The 21,629-nt window shown below is 35.8% G+C and overlaps 1 protein-coding gene across 3 annotated transcripts in view; it reads left to right on the forward strand.

Annotated features, from left to right (window-relative positions):
• Positions 1-21,629, forward strand: part of LRRTM4 (leucine rich repeat transmembrane neuronal 4) — a 706,001-nt gene that overhangs the window by 485,112 nt on the left and 199,260 nt on the right. The window contains exon 4 of one of the 3 annotated variants that reach the window (XM_049095672.1): positions 11,871-12,002. The exons of the other annotated variants lie outside the window; for them this stretch is intronic. Coding sequence (XP_048951629.1) covers positions 11,871-12,002 — 132 coding nt within the window. The remainder of the gene's footprint in view (positions 1-11,870; positions 12,003-21,629) is intronic. 3 annotated transcript variants of the gene reach the window in all.

Genomic DNA, 21,629 nt, shown 5'->3' on the forward strand with positions numbered 1-21,629 from the left:
AGTTCAATAATTTTTTCTACTTCTGTGGCTCATCTAAAATTTATCACATCTATTTTTACTTTGATAATGTCTTTAATTTCTAGGATCTTTTTAAAGATCTTATTTATTTTTTCATGAGAGACACACACAGAGAGAGGCAGAGACATAGGCAGAGGGAGAAGCAGGCTTCTCACAGGGAGTCTGATGTGGGACTCCATCCCGGGACTCAGGGATCATGACTGAGCTAAAGGCAGATGCCCAATCACTGAGACACCTAGGTGTCTCAATTTTCTAGGATTTTTAATGGCATTTTTATATCTCATTTCTGATTCATATCTCCCTATGTTTTGTTTCATAGTTTCCTGTTGGCAATTTATGAACATTATTCCTTCATTTATCCCTCCAAAAGATTAAGGAGATAATTTTATAGCCCATTTCATAATATTGCTATATTATCTGCATACCCTCATAAGTTAATTCTCTCATTTGTTGAGTTTTCTGGTTGTTTTTTAAGTTATTCATGTTTCTTTGTGCTTTAGACTTTTATGTCAATTCATCTTGAATAAGTGTTTGTCTGAATGTGTGCACACATTTATTTTTTACTTCCCATGGTCACTCATCTATTTTAGTGGTTTCCAACCTACAAAATGAGATCCTACATTCAGAAACACTTCTTACATTGGAATTTTAGGGCTCTAATCTTATAGGGATGTCATATTTCTAACTCTTGAGTCTAGATGGCTTAGCCCTGGTCTCAGTTGGGTGGATATCTCTGTTCCCTTCAACTTTCCCAGAGCAGCCCCAGGCAGTAATTATGGCTTTTTTTTTTTTTTTTACACTTATTTTTGTGTGTTTTGAGACTTCAGCATGACTCTTGCCCACAGCCACATATAGAATAGTCTGGTACTTCCTATTCTGATAGAGTCAATCCCCCAGCTGCCTCTACTACTTTTTGATCTAGGAACTTCATAGAACTGTAGCTCAGGCTTCATTTATTGTTATGGATTTCAGTTCCATTTTTGTTTCACAGGGATATCTATATGATGTAAAAATACTTTAACTACCATTTTTATATACTTAGAGTCAAGGTGGGAAGGATTCCAACTGAAAGCACAGTGATATCTTGACCCGAATTCACAAGGATAAACATTTTGCATTCACACTTCATTTGAACATAAACTTAGTGGCAAAAAAAAAAAAAAAAATTCAATACATTGCTTTTGAATATACTACCTTTCAAATATGTGTAAACAACTCACAAAAAACAGCCACATTAAAACAAGGAATTGTATAGATAGCCCTTTCAATTCAAAATTGTTCCTTATCGTTATCTTTTATGCCTTTTCTGAACTTTACATCTATATATGAAACTCTAAAATTTAAAAGTTCAGTTTCTCAAGACATATTTCTCCTTACAATCTCAAGCATTATAATAAGACACATTTGTCAGTTATCAGCTTCAGCTGAGCTCTACCCTTAGACCTTTCCTCTTGATTTAGATCAAAATGTCAGGAGGGGCTTTGAGCAAAAATTTAATTTTCCTAGTTAGGTGGGGTAACTATTTAACTTTGATGGAATGCCATATATTGTAATTTCCTAACTTGTTTTTAATAGAACAATTATTTCAGTAATTCGTTTTTTGTATTCCTTGGGAAACTACTGTTTCATAATATGTTTTGGAGGTAGCCATATGTCAAGAACTGTGCAGTATCTGAAATTTTAGCCTACTTACAAGCTAATATGTTACCTTGCCACAAATTCAAGAATGTTGAATCCCTTGGGTCAGGAACAAAGGATTTTATTACTTATGGCAACAACATTAGCCAGAGCTTCACAACGATTTTCATCAGTCCCCTGTGGCCCTCAAAGCCTACTGAAGAAATGCAAAAAGCCTAACACAGATTGCCTTCACATGAAACTGGTTGTTATGGGATAGGATTATTGAGTTTGAGGGATTCACCATTTTGATAAAAAGCAGAAATATACCCGTTCCTTTTCTGGGTGGGGACAAATGTGAAGGGGAGGTGTAAAAAAGGGAGGGAGAGGTGATACCTAATGATACCTAATCTTTCCAGATTTGCCCCACAAACATAACCCTGAAAAATGGTCCTAGTAAAGAGTGATTAGAGTGTTGCTTTTTTGGCTTCCCCAGTAAGAACTTGCAGAGCTGCTCAGGGTTCATGGAAGATTGCCTCCCTCTGAATCAAATAAAGAAGAGCAATTGTATTACCTTATTAGATATATTAAAAATACCATTATTAACAATAAGAAAGAATAGCCAATAGTTATTAACTGTCCTGCTGGTAGTTTACCTACTTTATTGCTATTGCTTGTGTTATTTCCCCCATATACTTTTAATCACTCCATGTTTGAAATAATGAAACCAAATCATAGATATTTTAAGTCACTTGCCTAAGTAAGGCCAGTATAGACAGAAAACGAAAGTTAGAGAGATCACACCTAAAGTTGTCATCACCATCATCATCAGCTTTTATATGCTGGATATAGATTTTTTTTCATTTATTTATGATAGTCACACAGAGAGAGAGAGAGGCAGAGACACAGGCAGAGGGAGAAGCAGGCTCCATGCACCGGGAGCCTGACGTGGGATTCGATCCCGGGTCTCCAGGATCGCGCCCTGGGCCAAAGGCAGGCGCTAAACCGCTGTGCCACCCAGGGATCCCTGGATATAGATTTTTAAGATCAAATCCTAACAATCCTAAACCCTGAGTTTCATTATTCCCATTTTCTAGCTCAGGATACTGGAATTTAGGGAAGTTAAGTAAGTTGCCCAGGCCAGGAGTAATTTTAAAGACAAGAACAAGGATAGCTCTAGAATATACATTCTTAATCCATTATTATCTTATTTCTCAATAAATATAACTTCATATTTAAAAAGGCACCCATTTCTCCTCCTATACCTAACACATACCTTTGTTTATGTTATTTTCATATAGTTGCAGATTCAAATTTTTAATTAACTTTTTATACTGGAGCAAAAAATGAATTACTCTCTTCAAATCTTGAGATCATTAATTAAAAATATCTTTTGGTCCATCACAAACTACCAGTGCTGGCTTTTGTGGTAAGCTATTAGCAACATAAAAAAAAAATGGAAGCAGGACAGACCAGTGTGGGGAGCATATTAAATAAATTATTACATTTCAAATGTGGGCTTTTACTTTGCCACTCAATCACTTTTTTCCAGGGTTAAGAAAGTCTATGACCAAGACTGAGGATATTTAAAGCATTCCAGAAATAAAGGGAGCTACAAGAATGAAAGCTCAATAATATAGATCTTCTTCAACCTAGAATGAGATTGCATCCTGATAAACCCATTGTAAACTGAAAATATCCTGAGACAACGATGCACTTACTACACCTAACCTACTGAACATCATAGCTCAGCCTAGCCTGCCTTAAATGTACTCAGAACACTTACATCAGCTTATGGTAGGGCAAAATCATCTAACACAAAGCCTGTTTTATAATAAAGTGTTGAATATCTCATGTAATTTATTGAATGTGGAAAATAGCATAATTATATGGGTACAGTATGATTCTAAGTGTATCAATTGTTTACCCTAGTGACCTTGTGGTAACTGTGAGCTGTGGCTTGCTACTACTGCCCAGCATCACAAGAGAGTATCATACTGCAAATCACTAGCCAGGAAAAGATCCAAATTTAAAATTCAAAACATGGTTTCTTTTGAATGTGTATATGCCCTTTGCATCATGATAAAGTTGAAAAATCCTAAGTCAAAATATTCTAAGTCATGTTCATAGATAGATATATAGATATAGTTATCAATATATTCCAAATATTCTCTCTATATTATGATATAGATATGATATAGATATGATAACCACCTGTTATGATATGATATATTATGATATACATATATATGATATATATACAAATATGATATGCACATATATACGATATGCAGAGAATATAGATAACAATATATAGAAATTGCATTCCCTAGAATATCTATTGCAGAAGTAATGAAATTGTTGGTGAAAAAATGTTTTGATAAGATGGTTGAAGTGGGAGTTAAGAACAAAAGACACATTTGCTTACATGACAGTTGATAATGGCTGTTTTCTAATTAAGTATGCCTGGGAGGTGATTTAGTTTGCTAAACAATATGATAGGCTATACCAATTTAGATATTACCAGTTTAGATCTAGTAGCTGAATTGTTTTATTTTTATTATTATTATTTTTTAAGATTTTATTCAAAAAGGAAGTGTAGGGGAATGGGCAGAGGCAGAGAAGAGAAAATCTCGAGCAGATTCCACGCTGAGCACAGAGCCCAGTGTGGGGCTCCAACATACAACCCAGAGATCATGACCTGCGAGGAAATCACAAGTCGGATGCTTAACCAACTGAGCCACCTGGGTGCCTGGTGTTTTATTTTTTTAAAGATTTTTTTTTAGAGCAGTTTTAAGTTTGCAGCAAAATTAAGGAGAAGGTATAGACATTTTTGATATACTCCATGCTCCCATGCATACATAGCCTCCCCCATTACCAACATTCCCCATGAGAGTAGTTCATTTATTACAACTGACGAACTTGAGTCCATAGAACTGCTCCTCACTCAGAGTCCATAGATTACATTAGGGTTCACTCCTCACCATTGTACGTTCTATGGGCCTGAATAAATGTATAACAGCATATGTCCACCATTATAGTGTACAGAGCATTTTCATTGCTCTAAAAGTCTCTGTGCTTCATCTATTCATCCCTCCTCACCTCAACTCCTGGGGACCACTTATTACTGTCTCCATAGTCTTGCCTTTTCACAATGTCCTATTGTTGGAATAATATAGTATATAGCCTTTTAAGATTGGCTTCTTTAACTTAGTAATCTGTGTTTAAGTCTGTCTTTTCATTGCTTGATAGCTCATTTCTTTTTAACACTGAATAATATTCCACAGTTTGGATGTACCATAATTTATTTATCCATTCATTTACTGAAGGGCATCTGGGTTTCCAGGTTTTGTCAATTATGAATCTAACTACTATAAACATCCATGTGTAGGTTTTTGTGTGAACATACATTTTCAACTCCTTTGAGAAAATACCAAAAACCATGATTGCTGGATCATACGGTAAGAGTATATTTAGTTTTGTGAGAACTGGCAAACTGTCTTCCAAAGTGGCTGTGGTATTTTTGCATTCCCACCAGCAATGAATGTGAGTTCCTGTTGTCCCACATTCTTTTCAGCATTTGGTGGTATCAGCGTTCTGAATTTTGGCTATTTTGTTGGGTGTATAATGGTATTTCATTGTTAACATTTCCCTGATGACGTATAATGCGAAATATCTATTCGTAGGCTTATTTGCCATTTTTGTATCTTCTTTGATGAAGTGTCTTTAAGGCCTTTGACCCATTTTTAATCAGATTTGTTTTCTTAATGTTGAGTTTTTAAGAATTTCTTGTGCATTTTTGATAATAGTCCTTTATCAGGCATTTTTTGACAAGTATTTTCTTGCATTCTGTGGCATGTATTCTCATTCACTTGATAAGCTGAATTATTCTTTGTTTTGCTTTTTTTTCTAAAAAGGAATTTGAAGTTTTCTGGTGATAATTTCAGTAGGCAGATAATAGTTGCTGGTAAGACTTGTTATTTCATGGAGGGAAGGAGAATGAGGAGATAATTCCTGCAAGTGAGGGGAGGACTTGGAGAATAGAAATATTTAATGAGAATTTTTAATATAATTTCACTATGATATGCACAATGTATTTATTATATTTATATCTTTTCAAAATATTTAGTAGAATATATTTGGCTCTTAAAAGTTTTTATTTTTTTTCTCTAAGGAATTTGAAGAGATGACTACTGAAATGTGATTTCAGTAGGCATAGGTTAGAGTCAGATGATATATTTGTGGTACAATAAATAAAATCAAACTCCCATGTGAACTGATCATTCCATCAGCATAAATTAATGAAGAATAAATTTCTTTGAATTTGTATTTGTGTCAAGGGCATATTATCATCAATCACCTCGATGACCTGATCTAGATTTTAGTAGTATCTTCACTATGTTTTAATAGATTACTAACATTACTAACACCCATAGGGTGGACATGGGAAATATTAATTTTATCCCATTCTTGCCTCCTACTTAGACAGAGGTTGGAAGAGGAAAGATTAGGAGAAACTAGGTTGGCTGTAGAAAACATAGAAAAACCACTAGTGACTGGAAGCAATCATCAAGGCAAATAAAAATTGGCAAAATAAAAAAGAACCAAAATGTAGAGTCCTAAGACAAGATCTTAAAGTGGCATAATGTTCTTAAAATAATTTTTATCATGGGTAATTCTAGTATGTTTTTTGAGCATAACCTTATATATTTATTATTCAAAAGTTATATTCTCATATTATTCTGCAAATATATTGTATATATAATAAATATACTCTGCAGCAAGCATTAGTAGAGCACACCAATATTCAGCTTTTCTTTCTTTGGGGGGTCATATGGGCAGCTATATGTTCTGGCCCTTGTAGAGCTAGTTGATCAGTAAAGCAGTGCAAGAGCCCTACAGCATTCTCCTCCCTCTCTTTCCGGGACTCCATAGTAAAGGCAACCATGTCTTCACATTAGTGCATCTATAGATATTGGAGACTATGATCCTGGGGCTCTTAGTAATTGCGGGACAAAGCCCTCAGCCAATCTCTTCTGGACATAGATCATGAGAGATTGAAATATTTTATGGCGTTAAGACATTGAGATTTTGGAATTATTATTACATTATAACTTAGATAACTTAAAACTATAAATATAAAAATAATTATAAAAACCTGCATCTGGGGGCACCTGGGTGGCCAATTAAGCATCTATCTTCAGCTCAGGTCATGATGCCAGGGTCTTGGATTTGAGCCTCACATAGGGCTCCATGCTCAGCAGGGGGGTCTGTTTCTCCTCTCCCTCTGCCTCCCCTCTCTGTTTGTGTTCTATCTTTCTCAAATAAATAAATAAAATCTTGAAAAAATCCCTGCATATTTTCCTTCTGTACCCCACTGCATAATTCTGAACATTCCCTGAGATATATTGGCTCTCTTTTGAAAAATCACTCAATGAAACCAAGAGAATAAATAGACATGCAGTGGCCATTGTGAAACTTCTTCTTTAGAGTTCTAATTGTTAAAGAACAAATGTATTGTCCTACTACTACTACAAAAGAGTTTGTACTTTGCCACCAGGTGGATAGTGTGCCTCACATGTAATAAACACTAGCATCCTGACTTCAACCAAGTGTTATGCATCCGTTAGTTATAAAAAGAAACATCATTTTTTAATAGCAAGAAAATATCACAATTAGTAATGAATACTATGTTTAAAGACAATTCTGACATAGAATTTGCAAAGAAAGGATGACCACAATAAGTAAAATCAGATTCATTGTTACTATCCCATATACTCTTCACAAATATAAACTAGATCTTTTTCTGCGGCTTTGTACAGAATCAACAAAGAAATAATTTATTGGAGTCCGTTTCTTCCCACTACTGGCTATTGACTTTCAGATAAATGCAGCATCAAAATAGTTCATGCAACCTAGTTTGAAATTTTCCCTAGTGATTACTTTACAAACTGGGAATGAGGCAGTGTATTTGTCACATTTATTTTAGCTGCATATGAGAGAAACCAAAGTCTAATTGTCTGAAGCAAGAAAAGTAATGTAGTGGCCCATAAAACTGCAAAGTCCAAAGGAATTAAATTTGTTCCAGACATGGATGGATCCAGAAAGGCAAACAGTAATCAGAGATCTATCTCTTTTCCTCCATCTCTTGCTTCAGATTTTGGGTCTATTGATTTTATTCTCAAGCAAATTTACTCCATGCACCAGAATAGCTGTGCCTGGTCATTCTGGGCTTCCATTGTTTTCAATTCCCGCGACTTTAGTTGCAAGAGATACCTTCCATGTTATTTCCATGTTACTACCTACCAAAAATATTCAAATTGACTATCCTGGATTATGTGCCTATTCCTGTGAACTAGAAGCACAAACAAATGATTAGTTTCTTTTTTTAAGATTTTATTTATTTATTCATGAAAGACATAGAGAGGCAGAGACATAGACAGAAGAAGAAGCAGGCTCCCTATGGGGAGCCTGATGCAGGACTCAATCTCAGGGACCCAGGACCGTGACCTGAGCCAAAGGCAGATACTCAACCATTGAGCCACCCAGATGCCCCAGGTACATGTATATTGAAGCTTGATTAGATTATGCTTGTGTGTTTTGCACAAGAATGATTGGTTTCTTAGCAGAAGGGCAGAGGTTGGGGAGCTTCCAAAAGGAAAAGACGTGAGTGACCTAGAAATAGAATCTGCCATATGTAGAGAGGATCTCTGACCCTAACCTCTGATCTATGCTTGGTAGTCTGTGTGGCCATTTTATCTCCAAAAGGAATCTATCCACTACGTTCTGGTTGAAGACTATGAGAACTCCGCAATGCTAAATGTCCTGCAGCCCAATCTATTTATTAATTACTACCAGAAAAGAAGGTGATCATGCTTAGCTTTACAAAATGAATAAATAAACAAAACAACAACAAACTCAGTTTTCTAAACATACACTCCTTAAAAGTTCAAATCAAACTGAAAATTCAACTCAATATGTAGTAGTGACAACTTAAAACATGTAGTACTGATAAAATATGAAGGGCCAGAGTCTAATGAAAATCTAGAGTTCATGTCATTTAAAATATAACCGAATGAATATAACCATATTTCTAGATGTTAGAGCACATGATAAAATTCAAAGTTACAATGTGAATGGACAGTCAAGGATTCCACCCCTTACTAGAACTAGCCAAGTGAAAGATTTTGAATTGCGAGCTTAGAGTTCAGAGGGTAAATTATTTATTTCAGTTCTTTGAAACTAAGCAAGTGTGTGAGTGGGGTGAGGTGGGGCAGATTCATTCTTTCCTGGAAGTTCATTAATGATTCATATACCCCTTCAATATTCTCTTTTATCATTAAAAGTAATGCGTATAAAAATAGTAATGAGTATATGGTACGATAATAAAACTATCATAATATACTAAGACTATGTCATTTAAATGAAGCCAGTTTTGAGTCGGAAAACAAAGGCATTCGATTCCATCTCCTTTTTTATTTCCTTTCACATGTTACTCAGAAGCCTCTAACTTCCTGTACTCCTTAATAAAAACTTCAAATCATGCGGCAAGACTTTTGACATAACAGAATTTTCACTAACATCCTCTCGGCAGCTGGCAACTTTTGTCTCAGGAGGGAGTCTCTTGCCCTGCTTTGGATTATTAAAGCTAATTAAAGTGATGACCCTTGTTTGCCTTTCTGTCACTCAAGGTCTCTGGAAGGGGCATTCTATTCCTTCTCTGGCCTCTGTTCCTTTTCTATGGCATTGGAAGAAAAAAGAAAGGAAATGCTCTCCCACTGGGGCTTTAAGCTGAAAGCAAATCTCTCTGGGGATCAGTCTTTCTAATACAGAGGAGGCAATTTCTCAATTTACTCTTAGGAAAACATTATCCCCCCGATTAATTCACAGCTGGGAGCTTGTTTAAATATACACAACTTTTACATGTTTCTAACACAAACCCGTCACCAAATTTTCCAACTGGGAATGTATCCTTTTTATTTTGTACAGGGTAATTTTAAACAAGAGCTTAAAGGGTTTCCTGAAGAGTATCCACATTCTGATAGAAGGTAAAGAGTTATTTTTGGAGGAAGAAGTATAAGAGGTACTGCTGGAATTATGGTAGTTTGAAAGACCCAATCACACAAAATTCATTCTAAATTTAAAATATGTTACTTTGAATGTCTCCAGTGCTATAGTGTTGAAACTTTATCCTCTCACTACCTCCAAAATCCAGGAAAAAAAATCCCTATGTTGTTTTTAAACTTAATGTTTCTTATTTTGTCAAACCTCCATTTTATTATCTACTTATACAAAGCTAAATATATAATACCCATTTCATTTTTAAAATCACGTTAACCTGAGAGTAAACAGTAGAGTTAGGAATGTTTGGGGCTGCATAGTGGCAGCAAATCCAAATAACACAAGCTTAAGCAAGTAGGAGTCTACTCTCCTATATAAAGTCTTCTGAGAACAGTTTTTAGTTCTGATTCAGTGGCTTTGTAATTTTCCCAGCATCTCAAGCTTCTGCTGCTTTTGTAATCGACCACCTTTAATGTGTTGGTTCTTGGCCTCAAGAAGAAGGTTGCAAGAAGTCATCTGCAACTCCAGCATCACAGTACGGATGAGGGCAGGAAGAAGAAGGTGGTGCAGAGACTTTCTACCTGAGTATGTCCTAGTCAGAAGACTTTCCCTAATTCTCATAGGCCAAAATGGCACCACATGGACAGTATATACACACACACACACACACATATATATATGTATATATATGTATATATATGGCATATAAATGTGCATATATATATATATATATATATATATATATATGCCATTGCAGAAAAAAAGAGATAAGGGTGTAGAACAGCTAAAATTATACAACAGTGTCCGCTACAAGTCTCTGTGTTTCTTATTTTCTTTTAGATACACATGTAAAAGCCACCAAATACTTCGTTGTTCCTTAATTCTACCAGGAAAAATCCTACACTATTTTCTATTGAACCATTCCTGAATCTGAGAAATAGCTTTCAGCGAACTAGTATTAAATATATTTCATACTCAAAACGCAGCTGTTATTAAATCGATAATGCATATCTGAACTGAGAGAACATGTTTACAGGAATCACAGTATATTAATTGAGTCAGATGATCCCTTTATGTAATACGTGTCCATTTTCCTAAAATGAGATTGGCAACATAGTAACATGGTAAATTTCATTTAATACTGTAAATATTTCATGATTGTTAAGGTAACCACATGGTGAATCCTAATATAGATAATGATCACAAACAACAGTTGTCAAGTAGTCCCACTGAGAATCACCTGCTTATTGTCAAATGGGTGTCTGTTTAGTTTTTGATAATTCCTATTTAAAAAGTATACAAAGAAATAAGTGCATACTATCTGAGAATACAACTTTCTTGTGGCCCCTATATCACTGTTTTGATTGGCTTTTTGTCTAAAAACTTGGTCATTATGAAAGCAAATGAATTTTAAAATATTTTATAGCCTGAACTTTTCTTATCTTGATGAGATAATTTATGGAGTCAATGAGAAGATGATTAGAAATGATCCCCAGATCATTTCCTTTCCAATCTTGGGTAAGATTTGGAAGGACACAATATAAGCACAAGGGTCAAATTAAGAAATACTGTTTGTTTAATAATGGATGGCTTAGAGTCTAAAAAAAGGGTTGGGAACTTAAGGTCGACTTAGACACTTCTGCTCCATTCTAACTATATCATTATCTTGCATGTGTAGATTTATTAAAACATTCCTGAATTATACAGCAACTTTTTTCTACTAACAGAAATGAGTGGTCTTTACCATTTTAACATTATAGTAGAATTAAATGAACTACTTAAAACCTTTTGACTGTAATGGTTTGATAGTATAAAGAGTGCAGTATTTACAATCAGAGGATTTCAATATGAGTCTTTATTTAGTTTTATGTATAACCTTGAGTAAATCATGACCTGCTGGAGCCTCAATTTACTCATCTACATTTGGGCATAAGAAAAAATTTTAAGACATGTTTTTTAATTTGCAGCAAAAGAACCTATAGGAATAAGATTTAAAAATAAATAAAACTTAGAATTTTCCACCCCTCATTTCACTTAATTTCCAAGTGTATCCTATGTTTGCCAATCTAGTTAAACACTGGCTTTCATAACTTATCCTGGTGTTTGGTTTATACTTGATTTTTTTTCATCTCAGACTTTCACACTCTCCTTTTACAATTCTGGATTTTACCCAGGTCCATCCTGTCTCTACAGATCTACTCTTGATTCCCTCACATTGCAGCACCTGGAATAGTTCACATCACATCACTCAGCCTGGTTTCCTCCACTGGTCACAAATTTCTCCATCATCCTATGTCACCTATAAGGTACGAAGGTTTTTGGAAAATTATAAAGAATTATGCAAACTTACCTCTTTATTGCCATCCTTAAAATGAAGGCAATGGCTCAAATTCTTCTCTCCTTTCCATTTAGTTTAAACCCAAAGAAAGAGCCTGATTGCTTGAACATAAAATCTCTGCATGGTTAAGAAATAGTTTCCATTTGCATCACTGGGATTTTCAGAGTGAAATTATATAAATGTTAGACATATTCTGAGAATTCATATTATGTTGATGATTTTGCTACTCAGTAGGGTTTCTTATTTCTTTGTATTCAATGCAAGAAGACTTTGAATGAATCAACGGAGGCTGATAGCTGACTTTCTTTCCAAATTCAAATAACTAGAGAAATAAAGGAAATATGGCAAATGGCAGATAACAATATTCATGAACATATAGTGCCCTATGACCTAGGATTGATGACATAGGAAAATAGAATCTCATTGGACACAATCTTTTTTTTTTAGGTTTTTTATTTATTTATTCATGAGAGACACACACAGAGAGAGAGAGAGAGACAGGCAGAGACATAGGCAAAGGGAGAAGCAGGCTCCATGCAGGGAGCCCAAGGTGGGACTTGATCCCAGGACTCCGGGATCACACCCTGGGCTGAAGGCAGATGCTTAACCGCTGAGCCACCCAGGCATCCCTGGACACAATCTTTTTGTTAGCAAATATACTTTAAAGTTTTTTTGGTTTGTTTTTTTGATAATTGCTCTTCTATCAAGGAGGCAATAAGCCTCCTTCAAGGCAGATTAATTTCAGTTTCCCAAATATTGATCAAGGTAAGGAAACAAACTCTTCAAATACCCAATTTTTATAGTTACCCTCTGCTCAATGTTTATGACAAAACTCACATTATATATTTCATTAGTATACACAGAACCCTAGACTCTTTCTTAATACACATTTTAAAATTATGCTTAGAGTATATTTCCAAATAGTGCTAATATTAAATTTCTATATTTAAGGCAGGTTTGGATTTGCAAGGCCCAACTGGCTCTGCCTTGGCAGAATGTATGGAGTAGGAGTAATGTCCCGAGGTGAATGGAGATTTCTGTTGATGGTGCTTAGTTACTGTTCCCAGCTGTGAATTTTTGTTAGGGATAACTGAAAGATAATTTCCTGTCTATGTTTTACTACGATCTGAATTTCTCTTCTAAGGCAGAGACTAATTTTCATAGCCATATCTCTGTGTTTCCCACACATAATCGGCATATGTTCCCTAATTCAAGGTCAATACATGTTGACTACTGAGTGAATGAATACTATCACTTTTTTCACATAACGAGATAAATAACAATTATTTTTATTTACTGACTATGAACATTTTTATAGCATTTACTGTGGTGGCAAGCACTTGTAGTTGAGCAAAACAGTATCTGATAACTACATTAATCATCTCATTGTAATTTTGCCCCAAAGAAATTAAAGTCCAGTGTTAAAAAACAGGCCTCCTGGGTTAATTGTGTGGATAAGAATATTTAAATATCAGTGTGTAACCATAAGAGACTTGATTCTTTGATTTTTATGAACATGTTAAAAATTCATAAGAAATAAAATGTAATATAAAAATATAGTGATAGGGCAGCCCGGGTGGCTCAGCGGTTTAGGACAGCCTTTGGCCCAGGAGATCCTGGGGACCGCTGATCCAGGAGAACCGCTGATCCTGGAGCCCCAGATCGAGTCCCACGTCAGGCTCCCTGCATGGAGCCTGCTTCTCTCTTTACCCCCCTCTCTCTCTCTCTCTCTCTCATGAATAAATAAAATCTTTAAAAAAATAAAATAAAATGTTAAAAAAAATATAGTGATAGTTCCTCCATTGCCCTTAATCCTTTAAAAGTACTTTCTACCCAATCACTATTTCTGGCATTCCTTGAAATCTAAGTTTAAGCACTTGGAATCTTTCCTCACGGTCATCATTTAGTGGCTATGCTCACTTCAGGGGGCATTATTCTCAAACTTAAAGCACTTGGGTAAAAGTCTCACCACATCCCAATTAGTTACTGGCTTAAAAAGTGCCAGTACTTTTAAAAATAATAAAAAAAGAACTTCTCACTTTTTTCCATGTCTAGAAGTTTTCAAGGACATTTTGAACATACAAATATAGTTAAATTTTTTTGATGTCTTAAAATCATGACATGATTCAGTAGAACAATTGATGAGGTGGGGAATGGAAGCTTTGTTTTATTTTTTATCTTTTTCCTTTTTTTTAAAATTTTTATTTATTTATGATAGTCACACAGAGAGAGAGAGAGAGGCAGAGACATAGGCAGAGGGAGAAGCAGGCTCCATGCACCAGGAGCCCGACGTGGGATTCGATCCCGGGTCTCCAGGATCGCGCCCTGGGCCAAAGGCAGGCGCCAAACTGCTGCACCACCCAGGGATCCCAATTTTTTATCTTTTTTCCTAAGGTTAATTTATTTTAGAGAGAGAGCATGAGCAGGGGGATGGGGAGAGAGAGAGAGAGAGAGAATCTCAAGCAGACTCCCTACTGAGCACAGAGCCTGACATGGGGCTCCATCTCACCACCCTGAGATCATGACCTGAGCCAAAATCAACAATCAGTGCTCAACCAACTGAGCCACCCAGAGGATCCAGAAGTTTTGACTGTAGACACACCTAATTGTAAGGAATATTAAAATAATAATAGCAAGAGCTTTGTATTGAGAGACTTTCTGAAGAGTATTTTCTATTAACTATTTAATTTTTTTAAGATTTTATTTATTTATTCATGAGAGACACAGAGAGAAAGAGAGAGGCAGAGACACAGGCAGAGGGAGAAGCAGGCTCCATGCAGGGAGCCTGACGTGAGACTTGATCCCGGGACTCCAGGATCACACCCTGGGCCGAAGACAGGCGCTAAACCTCTGAGCCACCCAGGGATCCCCACTCTAACTATTTAATTTTTATCACTATTATCATCCTCATTTATGGATGATTATATTGGGGCCAGAAAGTTTTAGCCTTCTGATGATCACAATTTTAATGAAGAGCAGAGCTTTGATTTAAATCCAAGAAGCTTGTTTCCACACCTGTAGCTTTAACCCTTATGATATTAATAAATGCAGTAGAAATAAGATGCTAGTAGGGACATATTCTAGAGACTCGCTTCATATTTCCCTTAGATTGCAGGTAATCTTGCTAACATTTTCTGTGGTTCAAACTAGTATCTCATCCTGTTTTACCTTCTGCTTGGAGTTTTCTGCTTACTCATATTTTCTTCTCTCCTATATGTTCAATTTTTGCTTGCCTCATCACAAAACCAGAAACACTTGACAACTTTTCTTAAGGAATCCTTTAAACATCAGTTCTCAAACTTAACTTACCCTTTTTATCAGTAGTCCTGGCTTATAAGAGATGAGGTTTAGAATATGAATGGTCTTGCTCATAATTTGGAGCCGAGTAATAAGTCAAGGATTGCCGAGTGGCCTCTTGGCTTTACTGCCTGGAGACAGTATCATGTGATATAAAATATGGCTACCTTGATTTAGTATTTGGTACAAGGGCATAGTAGGTACTATAAGACATGTTTCAATGCCTTATAATATCACCATCATCAATTCTAAACACTCTACTAAAATAGGAAGCAAAGAAAAGTTTCCTGGGAATGTTATTAAACCCCAAAGAGATCCTAAACATCATCTACTGCAACACAGTTCTTCCTCTATTAAGAGGTTGGAAACTGGGAATCCCTGGGTGGCTCAGCGGTTTGGTGCCTGCTTGGGCTCGGGGTGTGGTCCTGGAGACTTGGGATCGAGTCCCACATCGGGCTCCCTGCATGGAGCCTGCTTCTCCCTCTGCCTGTCTCTCTCTCTCTCTCTCTCTCTCTCTCTGTGTCTCAAATAAAGAAATAAAATCTTTAAAAAAAAAAAAAAAAAGAGGTTGGAAACTAAGATGGGTATATGTCCAAAATAGTGAAGTAGCAGGCCAGATACAATGATATATTTACAGTCTAAATTTACAATACTTTCTTTCAAGGAGCTTAAAGTCAATGTGAGGAAGTAAAATCCACACTCATGAACAATATCATGAGAGATATTTCTTCACTATTAGAACTTCTCCTGTCTTATATAAACCTACACACAACATAATCTCTGAATAAAAAGTTTATTCTGCTTCTTATGTATGCTTCCTATACAATGACTCGTGTAATTTTCATTTACTCCTTTATGAATAAAACTGGTGGAATAGAAATAATACATCCAGATACTTTCCAGCACTGATCCTATTTCCAGCATTAGCCAAGACATTAAGCTCCTTCTCCCCCATCCAGCAAGCTGATTCTGATGAGTTGGTCTTCTGACTACATGCAGACTACATACATGTAGTCTCTTCTTGTTCTTCTAAGAAGTTAATTTCATCTTTCTTTTTTTCATAAAGAAAATAGAGGACATGAGGAGGGTTCTTTCTCAGTCTCCTCTCCTCCCCCAACCTATGCTCTCCAGTCAATGATCAACTTCCTGTTCACCTTCACCTTCCTCTTTTCCTTCTCAATGGAGGAACTATCCTGTCATCTGCCCAATGCAAATCTCCCCACTTACTATTTAGGATCTGTTTATTTGTTCTTCTTTTTTTTTTTATTTGTTCTTCTTAAGGCAATTATTCTAACACTTGCATCCTCTCTTCAATATTCTTCCTCTACTTATTGGCTTTTTTTTCTCCAGCATATAAATATCCTCAATTCTATCACCTTAAAAAGAAAACCATAAGAGCCACACTTATGTCTCCCTTTAACCTTGATTCTATATATTTTCTTCCCCTCGTAAGACTTCTCTACTTCCTGTTGTCTAATGACTTCCACTGGGTATAGGATAAACTTGGACCACATTTATATGCATTCATCTATCCAATCAGATGCTATTTATTGAGTTTCTGATGCTTACTGTCCCTTGGAGGTAAAGTAGTCAGTAGGAGAGATGTGGTCCCTAGCCTTATAAGACCTGACACCAGAGAAGGACTTACAGTATGTCATGACATAGGCCCTACCTGTCTTCTAAACTCACATCTATGTGCCTGTACATGTCTCTATCTCCCTATCTATCATCTATCCATCTATCACCATCTATTGCTTATTCCCTAGTTGAAATCTGTGCTTCAAACACAAACAACCTCTCACAAATCCATGAATATACCTTAGAATCCCTTGCTAATCCCTTTGCTGTAGTTCCTTTTATGCTTCCTATTTTTCCTCTGTATTTTTCAAAACTTCACCTTTCGAGCCTGGATTGTATACTCATCTTGTGTACTCCCACATCCCTCTTTCTCTCTCTGAGTTATCACACAGCTCCCATTATGTTGTACTTACCGTTACTTTGTCTATCTCCCCCCACTAGTATATGAGCATATTGACCTCATGTAATTCAAGCACCTTCTTTCTGCGCTCAGAAACTAAAATCTAAATTGCCTCTAAGAAAGTGAGATTTGTCTTTCCTAGACTTCAACAATCTCCAAGTAGAGGTGAAGTTAAATTAATATTAGTTCTAGAACTCCACTCATTCTTGCCCACACCTGCTTATGCAGGAGTTCAGTGATCTGAATGCACTCTCCAAGCATTTCTAGGAGACTTCAATGGACGACTGATACGTGGTCATATGTACATGTGATAATACTGGGACTTACTATTAATTAGGTGAGCAATTGATGAGTAAGTACTTAGTGGGAGGCCAGGCATCCTCACTGACCACTGAGCTCCTAGTATCTGTATCTCTTTTCTGACCACTGAGAATCACTATGAGTGTCCACATGATGCAAAAACCTTAATACCATATTGTATGTGGAAGAAAGAACAAAACCCCTCTCCTCCACCATGTATCATTTTTTAATTGTCTAAAGACATAAGGATTTCAGGCTGTCTCAAGATGTCAAATAACAGGCTACATGAAAATTGTTTCTGTAGTTTCCACTTTATCTGTCTTCTCAAACCTCAGACCCGGTTCATGCTGCAAGGTAAGGAAGAGGATCTACACTGTTCTGCATCACCCCATCATAGTTGCAGCCACCAGATGTCAGCATCTAAAGCCCTCACCCTTTACCTTCTACAAAAATAAATAAGTTTCCATGCAAAGCATATGCTTGAAGATTTGTTTACCAGTTCACCAGAAACTCCCAGACAAGCTTAAGTTTCATTTTCTTTTCGTATGTGTGTGTTTCATTTTCTGCCAAAGGGAGTACCCCTTTTAGGCATGACCTCTGTAAATATGAATTGATTGAATAAGTAACAGAGCTACCGAAGGAATGATTAAGTACACCGTGCTATCTTATCAGTTTTATTTTTATTCTTTATCTCATCCATTGCTTAGAATTCAAGTCTTAACCTAGAGGTTGTATGAGTGAGTGAGCATTTGGATTGCAGAAAATAAATGTGAAAGCAGAACATTGAAAAATATATATATATATGTATTCATGTTATATAAGAAAAAATGACTACAACCATTACCATTCATCATCACCAACATAACTGAGCAATAAAATCCTCTAACTTAAGCCAAGCATGTGCCTTGATTCTTTTTTTTCCCATTTCTAAATTTCAAACAGCTAAATGATTCTGAAGGAAATGCCTTAGCCAAGCATTACTTTTCTGTAGTAGAAAAGAAAGGACATTGCCTTCAGAGTCAATCATGCTGAACCAGCCTGGTAGAGGAGGGAATCTGTTTGTAGGCCAAAGGGGAGAAGAGTTTGGGAAGGCTCATAAAAGAAAGAAAACTCTGAGAGGGCTGATGGTTGCCATCAGAATATAATTTGTGTGAGAAGAGCCAGATAACATATTAACCTTCCCCATAGACTCATAAGCCATGGGTTTGACCATATGGAAGCTCACATTCACACTGAGTGAATGTAAATAAAGGTTTTCAACTCCAGTGCTATCAAAGCCATTTATGTTTCTGGCTCAGCAAGCTTTTCAATTCTTTCCTAGACGTAGTTAGCATAAAAGGGCATCCCACTGTTTTCACTACATTTGGATGAAAAAAAAATTATAACCTAATCCTTATTTGTTTTCTTCTAATAGGTTTTTGAAAGGGAAAACACATTTCCTATTCTTTAGATTGCTCTTTCATACTGAAATATAATGAAGAATCACCAACTGACAACTATTATACAAAGAAGAATGAAATGTCACATTTTCCTCATTTCAACATTATCAATATTCCAAAAGAAATAAACCTTTACAGTGTGTTCTATCTGTGAGGACCTAGGAATCCAATAACAGTTTGTGACAGTTATTGCATTTTTGACTTGGGCATTGAGAGGCGGCCTTAGATATTTTGGAAATCAACAGGCTGCCAGTTCAAGTGTGAATGACTGCAGCGGGTTAATACCCTACCCGCCTTCTGAAATTTTAGTTTCATAGTTAGAATAAGCCAATACTTGCAATCTTTCAAAGTTAGCTTGTAATAAAATGTTTCACGTGTGTACTCTAAAAAAATTAGCTTGTAATAAAATGTTTCACGTGTGTACTCTAAATAAAATGTTTCACGTGTTTCACGTGTGTACTCTATGCAGGAAATTGTGATGACCACCAGGCAGGTAAGTTTATGGGTGTTTGTGCTTAATTTGATAAAACATTAAGGCTCATATATTATTCCCAAGAGAAGATCTTAGCTAAAGATCCCAAACATGTAAAAAGAAAATTGACAGGTGGATACGAAAAAAGAGTATAATATTTAGGTGTTTTGTAAAAAGGGGGTATTTGTCAGTGTCGTTATAAATGCCAGGGGGCATGGAATCAAGATTTCCATTTTGGATTTGCTAATATTGAGTTGAGATTGATAAGTATCCAAGGGGAAATATCAAGTCGTAGCTCACAGGGTAAGTTTCCACTGAGAGTGAGAACTGTCCACATACATGCACACACATTCACACATCTACCACACCAATACACACATGCACATAACATAATTAGCATATGGATGCCTTTTAATGGCATAGAAATAGGTGAGATCAGATAATGATGTATGTGGGTAGACCAAAAATTCTGTCTGAGCCTGGGCCACATCAACATTCAGAGAACTAGTGGAGAAGGCAGAGACTAATGAATTCTATAGGAACCAAGAAAGAGACTAGTGAGTTATATAGGGACCAAGAAAGTTAGTTACTACTCATATACCACATAACTGTTTCATATTGAATGATTAACTTAGCCAACCTTATTATTTATATGTTTTGAGGTTTCCCCCCTAATTAAATGATTCAATTAACCAAAGAAATCATCATTTAAACATGGGTTTCTTCATACCTAATCCAAAGTTTTTCCCTTTCCATGGACGCTGGGTCTAATTAGTATAAAAAATTAAAATTTTAATGTAAATATAATTTGAGTTTATATCTTCTCTTGATATTATTATTCAAAATGTGTTTTGATACAAATATATTCTGCTATTATTGAAGGGTTCTTTTGGTTAATGCTGTGATAAGCAAGCAAAGGGAAAATTTCTAGAACTTCTTTTATTCATTTAAAGTCAAAAGAATTGTAGAGTATGTCTGCACATGAATTGGAGTTTGTATAAAAGTTTGAAACCTTTTAATATAAAATGCACACCAACCAATTTTAAATAGAAGGACCATATTTATTATAAGGAGAGTCATAATTCAATGGTAAGAAACATTATTTCCCTAAAGAATTAGAAGCAGGAAAGGAAGAAAATCCATATATATGGCATGAATGATCAAGAATGCAATATATTTCATTAGGGAAAAAAAGAAACAGGAAGTTAGATCTTCTCAAAGTTTTCTTAGGGCTTACTTATTTTATATCTCCAGAATTCATGTTTGTTTCTAAATCACTTAACAATTATTTGATTAGCTACTAAATAAATAAAGAGAAAAAGATATTGATTCGACACATTGCTTCTTATGAATTTAGTTATTGTGGCACCATAAAGATACCTCAGGGCCTTTAATAAGGGCTTTGCCAAAAATGGTTCAATAATAAATCTTTTTTCATTTCTGTCTATTGTTTTCTGCTGGTAGAATGCTTCCACAATTAGTTCCTAACATTCACTTCATGGCAATCTTTTGATTGTCAGTGAAAGTATATTTGTCTTCTTTTAATTTTGCCCTCAATTTAATTGAGATTCAGTGATGTTACATAAAATGCCTAGATTCATAAGTAATATTAGAGGTAAAAAGGATATGGCAGGGACATGTTATCTTCTACAGCATTGTTAGTCCTTTCTTGAAACCACCTCCTTCTATTCCCAGATTTTCCTGAAAAATCACAGCAGATTAGATTACAAAAAAAAAAAAACAAACAAACAAACAAAAAAACAACGAACTTTTAAATTCCCATTAGTTTATGTCCCTAAATCCCTGGTGAGCAAGACAGGCTGAATCCTCCTTCCCTAAACTAGGCACTAAGTAGCAAAGCAGTCTGTTTGTCACCATGTGCATGGCAGAGGGGTCCTACTTAGGAAATCACTATGAGGAAGAGGGACTTGGTTAGCATAAATAAATTATGAGTTCCCCTAACCTGTTACCTATTATTTTTTTCACAAATGGGTCTGGCGTTGTGCTGAAACCTGCTCTTAGATAGGGTCCACGGTGCACATCTCTACCTATCTCCACCTTCAATGATGTCATGTGTCATGCTGGTAGCTTATAACCTGCCTTGATGTA

Source organism: Canis lupus, chromosome 17 (genome assembly GCF_003254725.2).
Source record: "Canis lupus dingo isolate Sandy chromosome 17, ASM325472v2, whole genome shotgun sequence".
Classification (NCBI taxonomy): domain Eukaryota; kingdom Metazoa; phylum Chordata; class Mammalia; order Carnivora; family Canidae; genus Canis; species Canis lupus.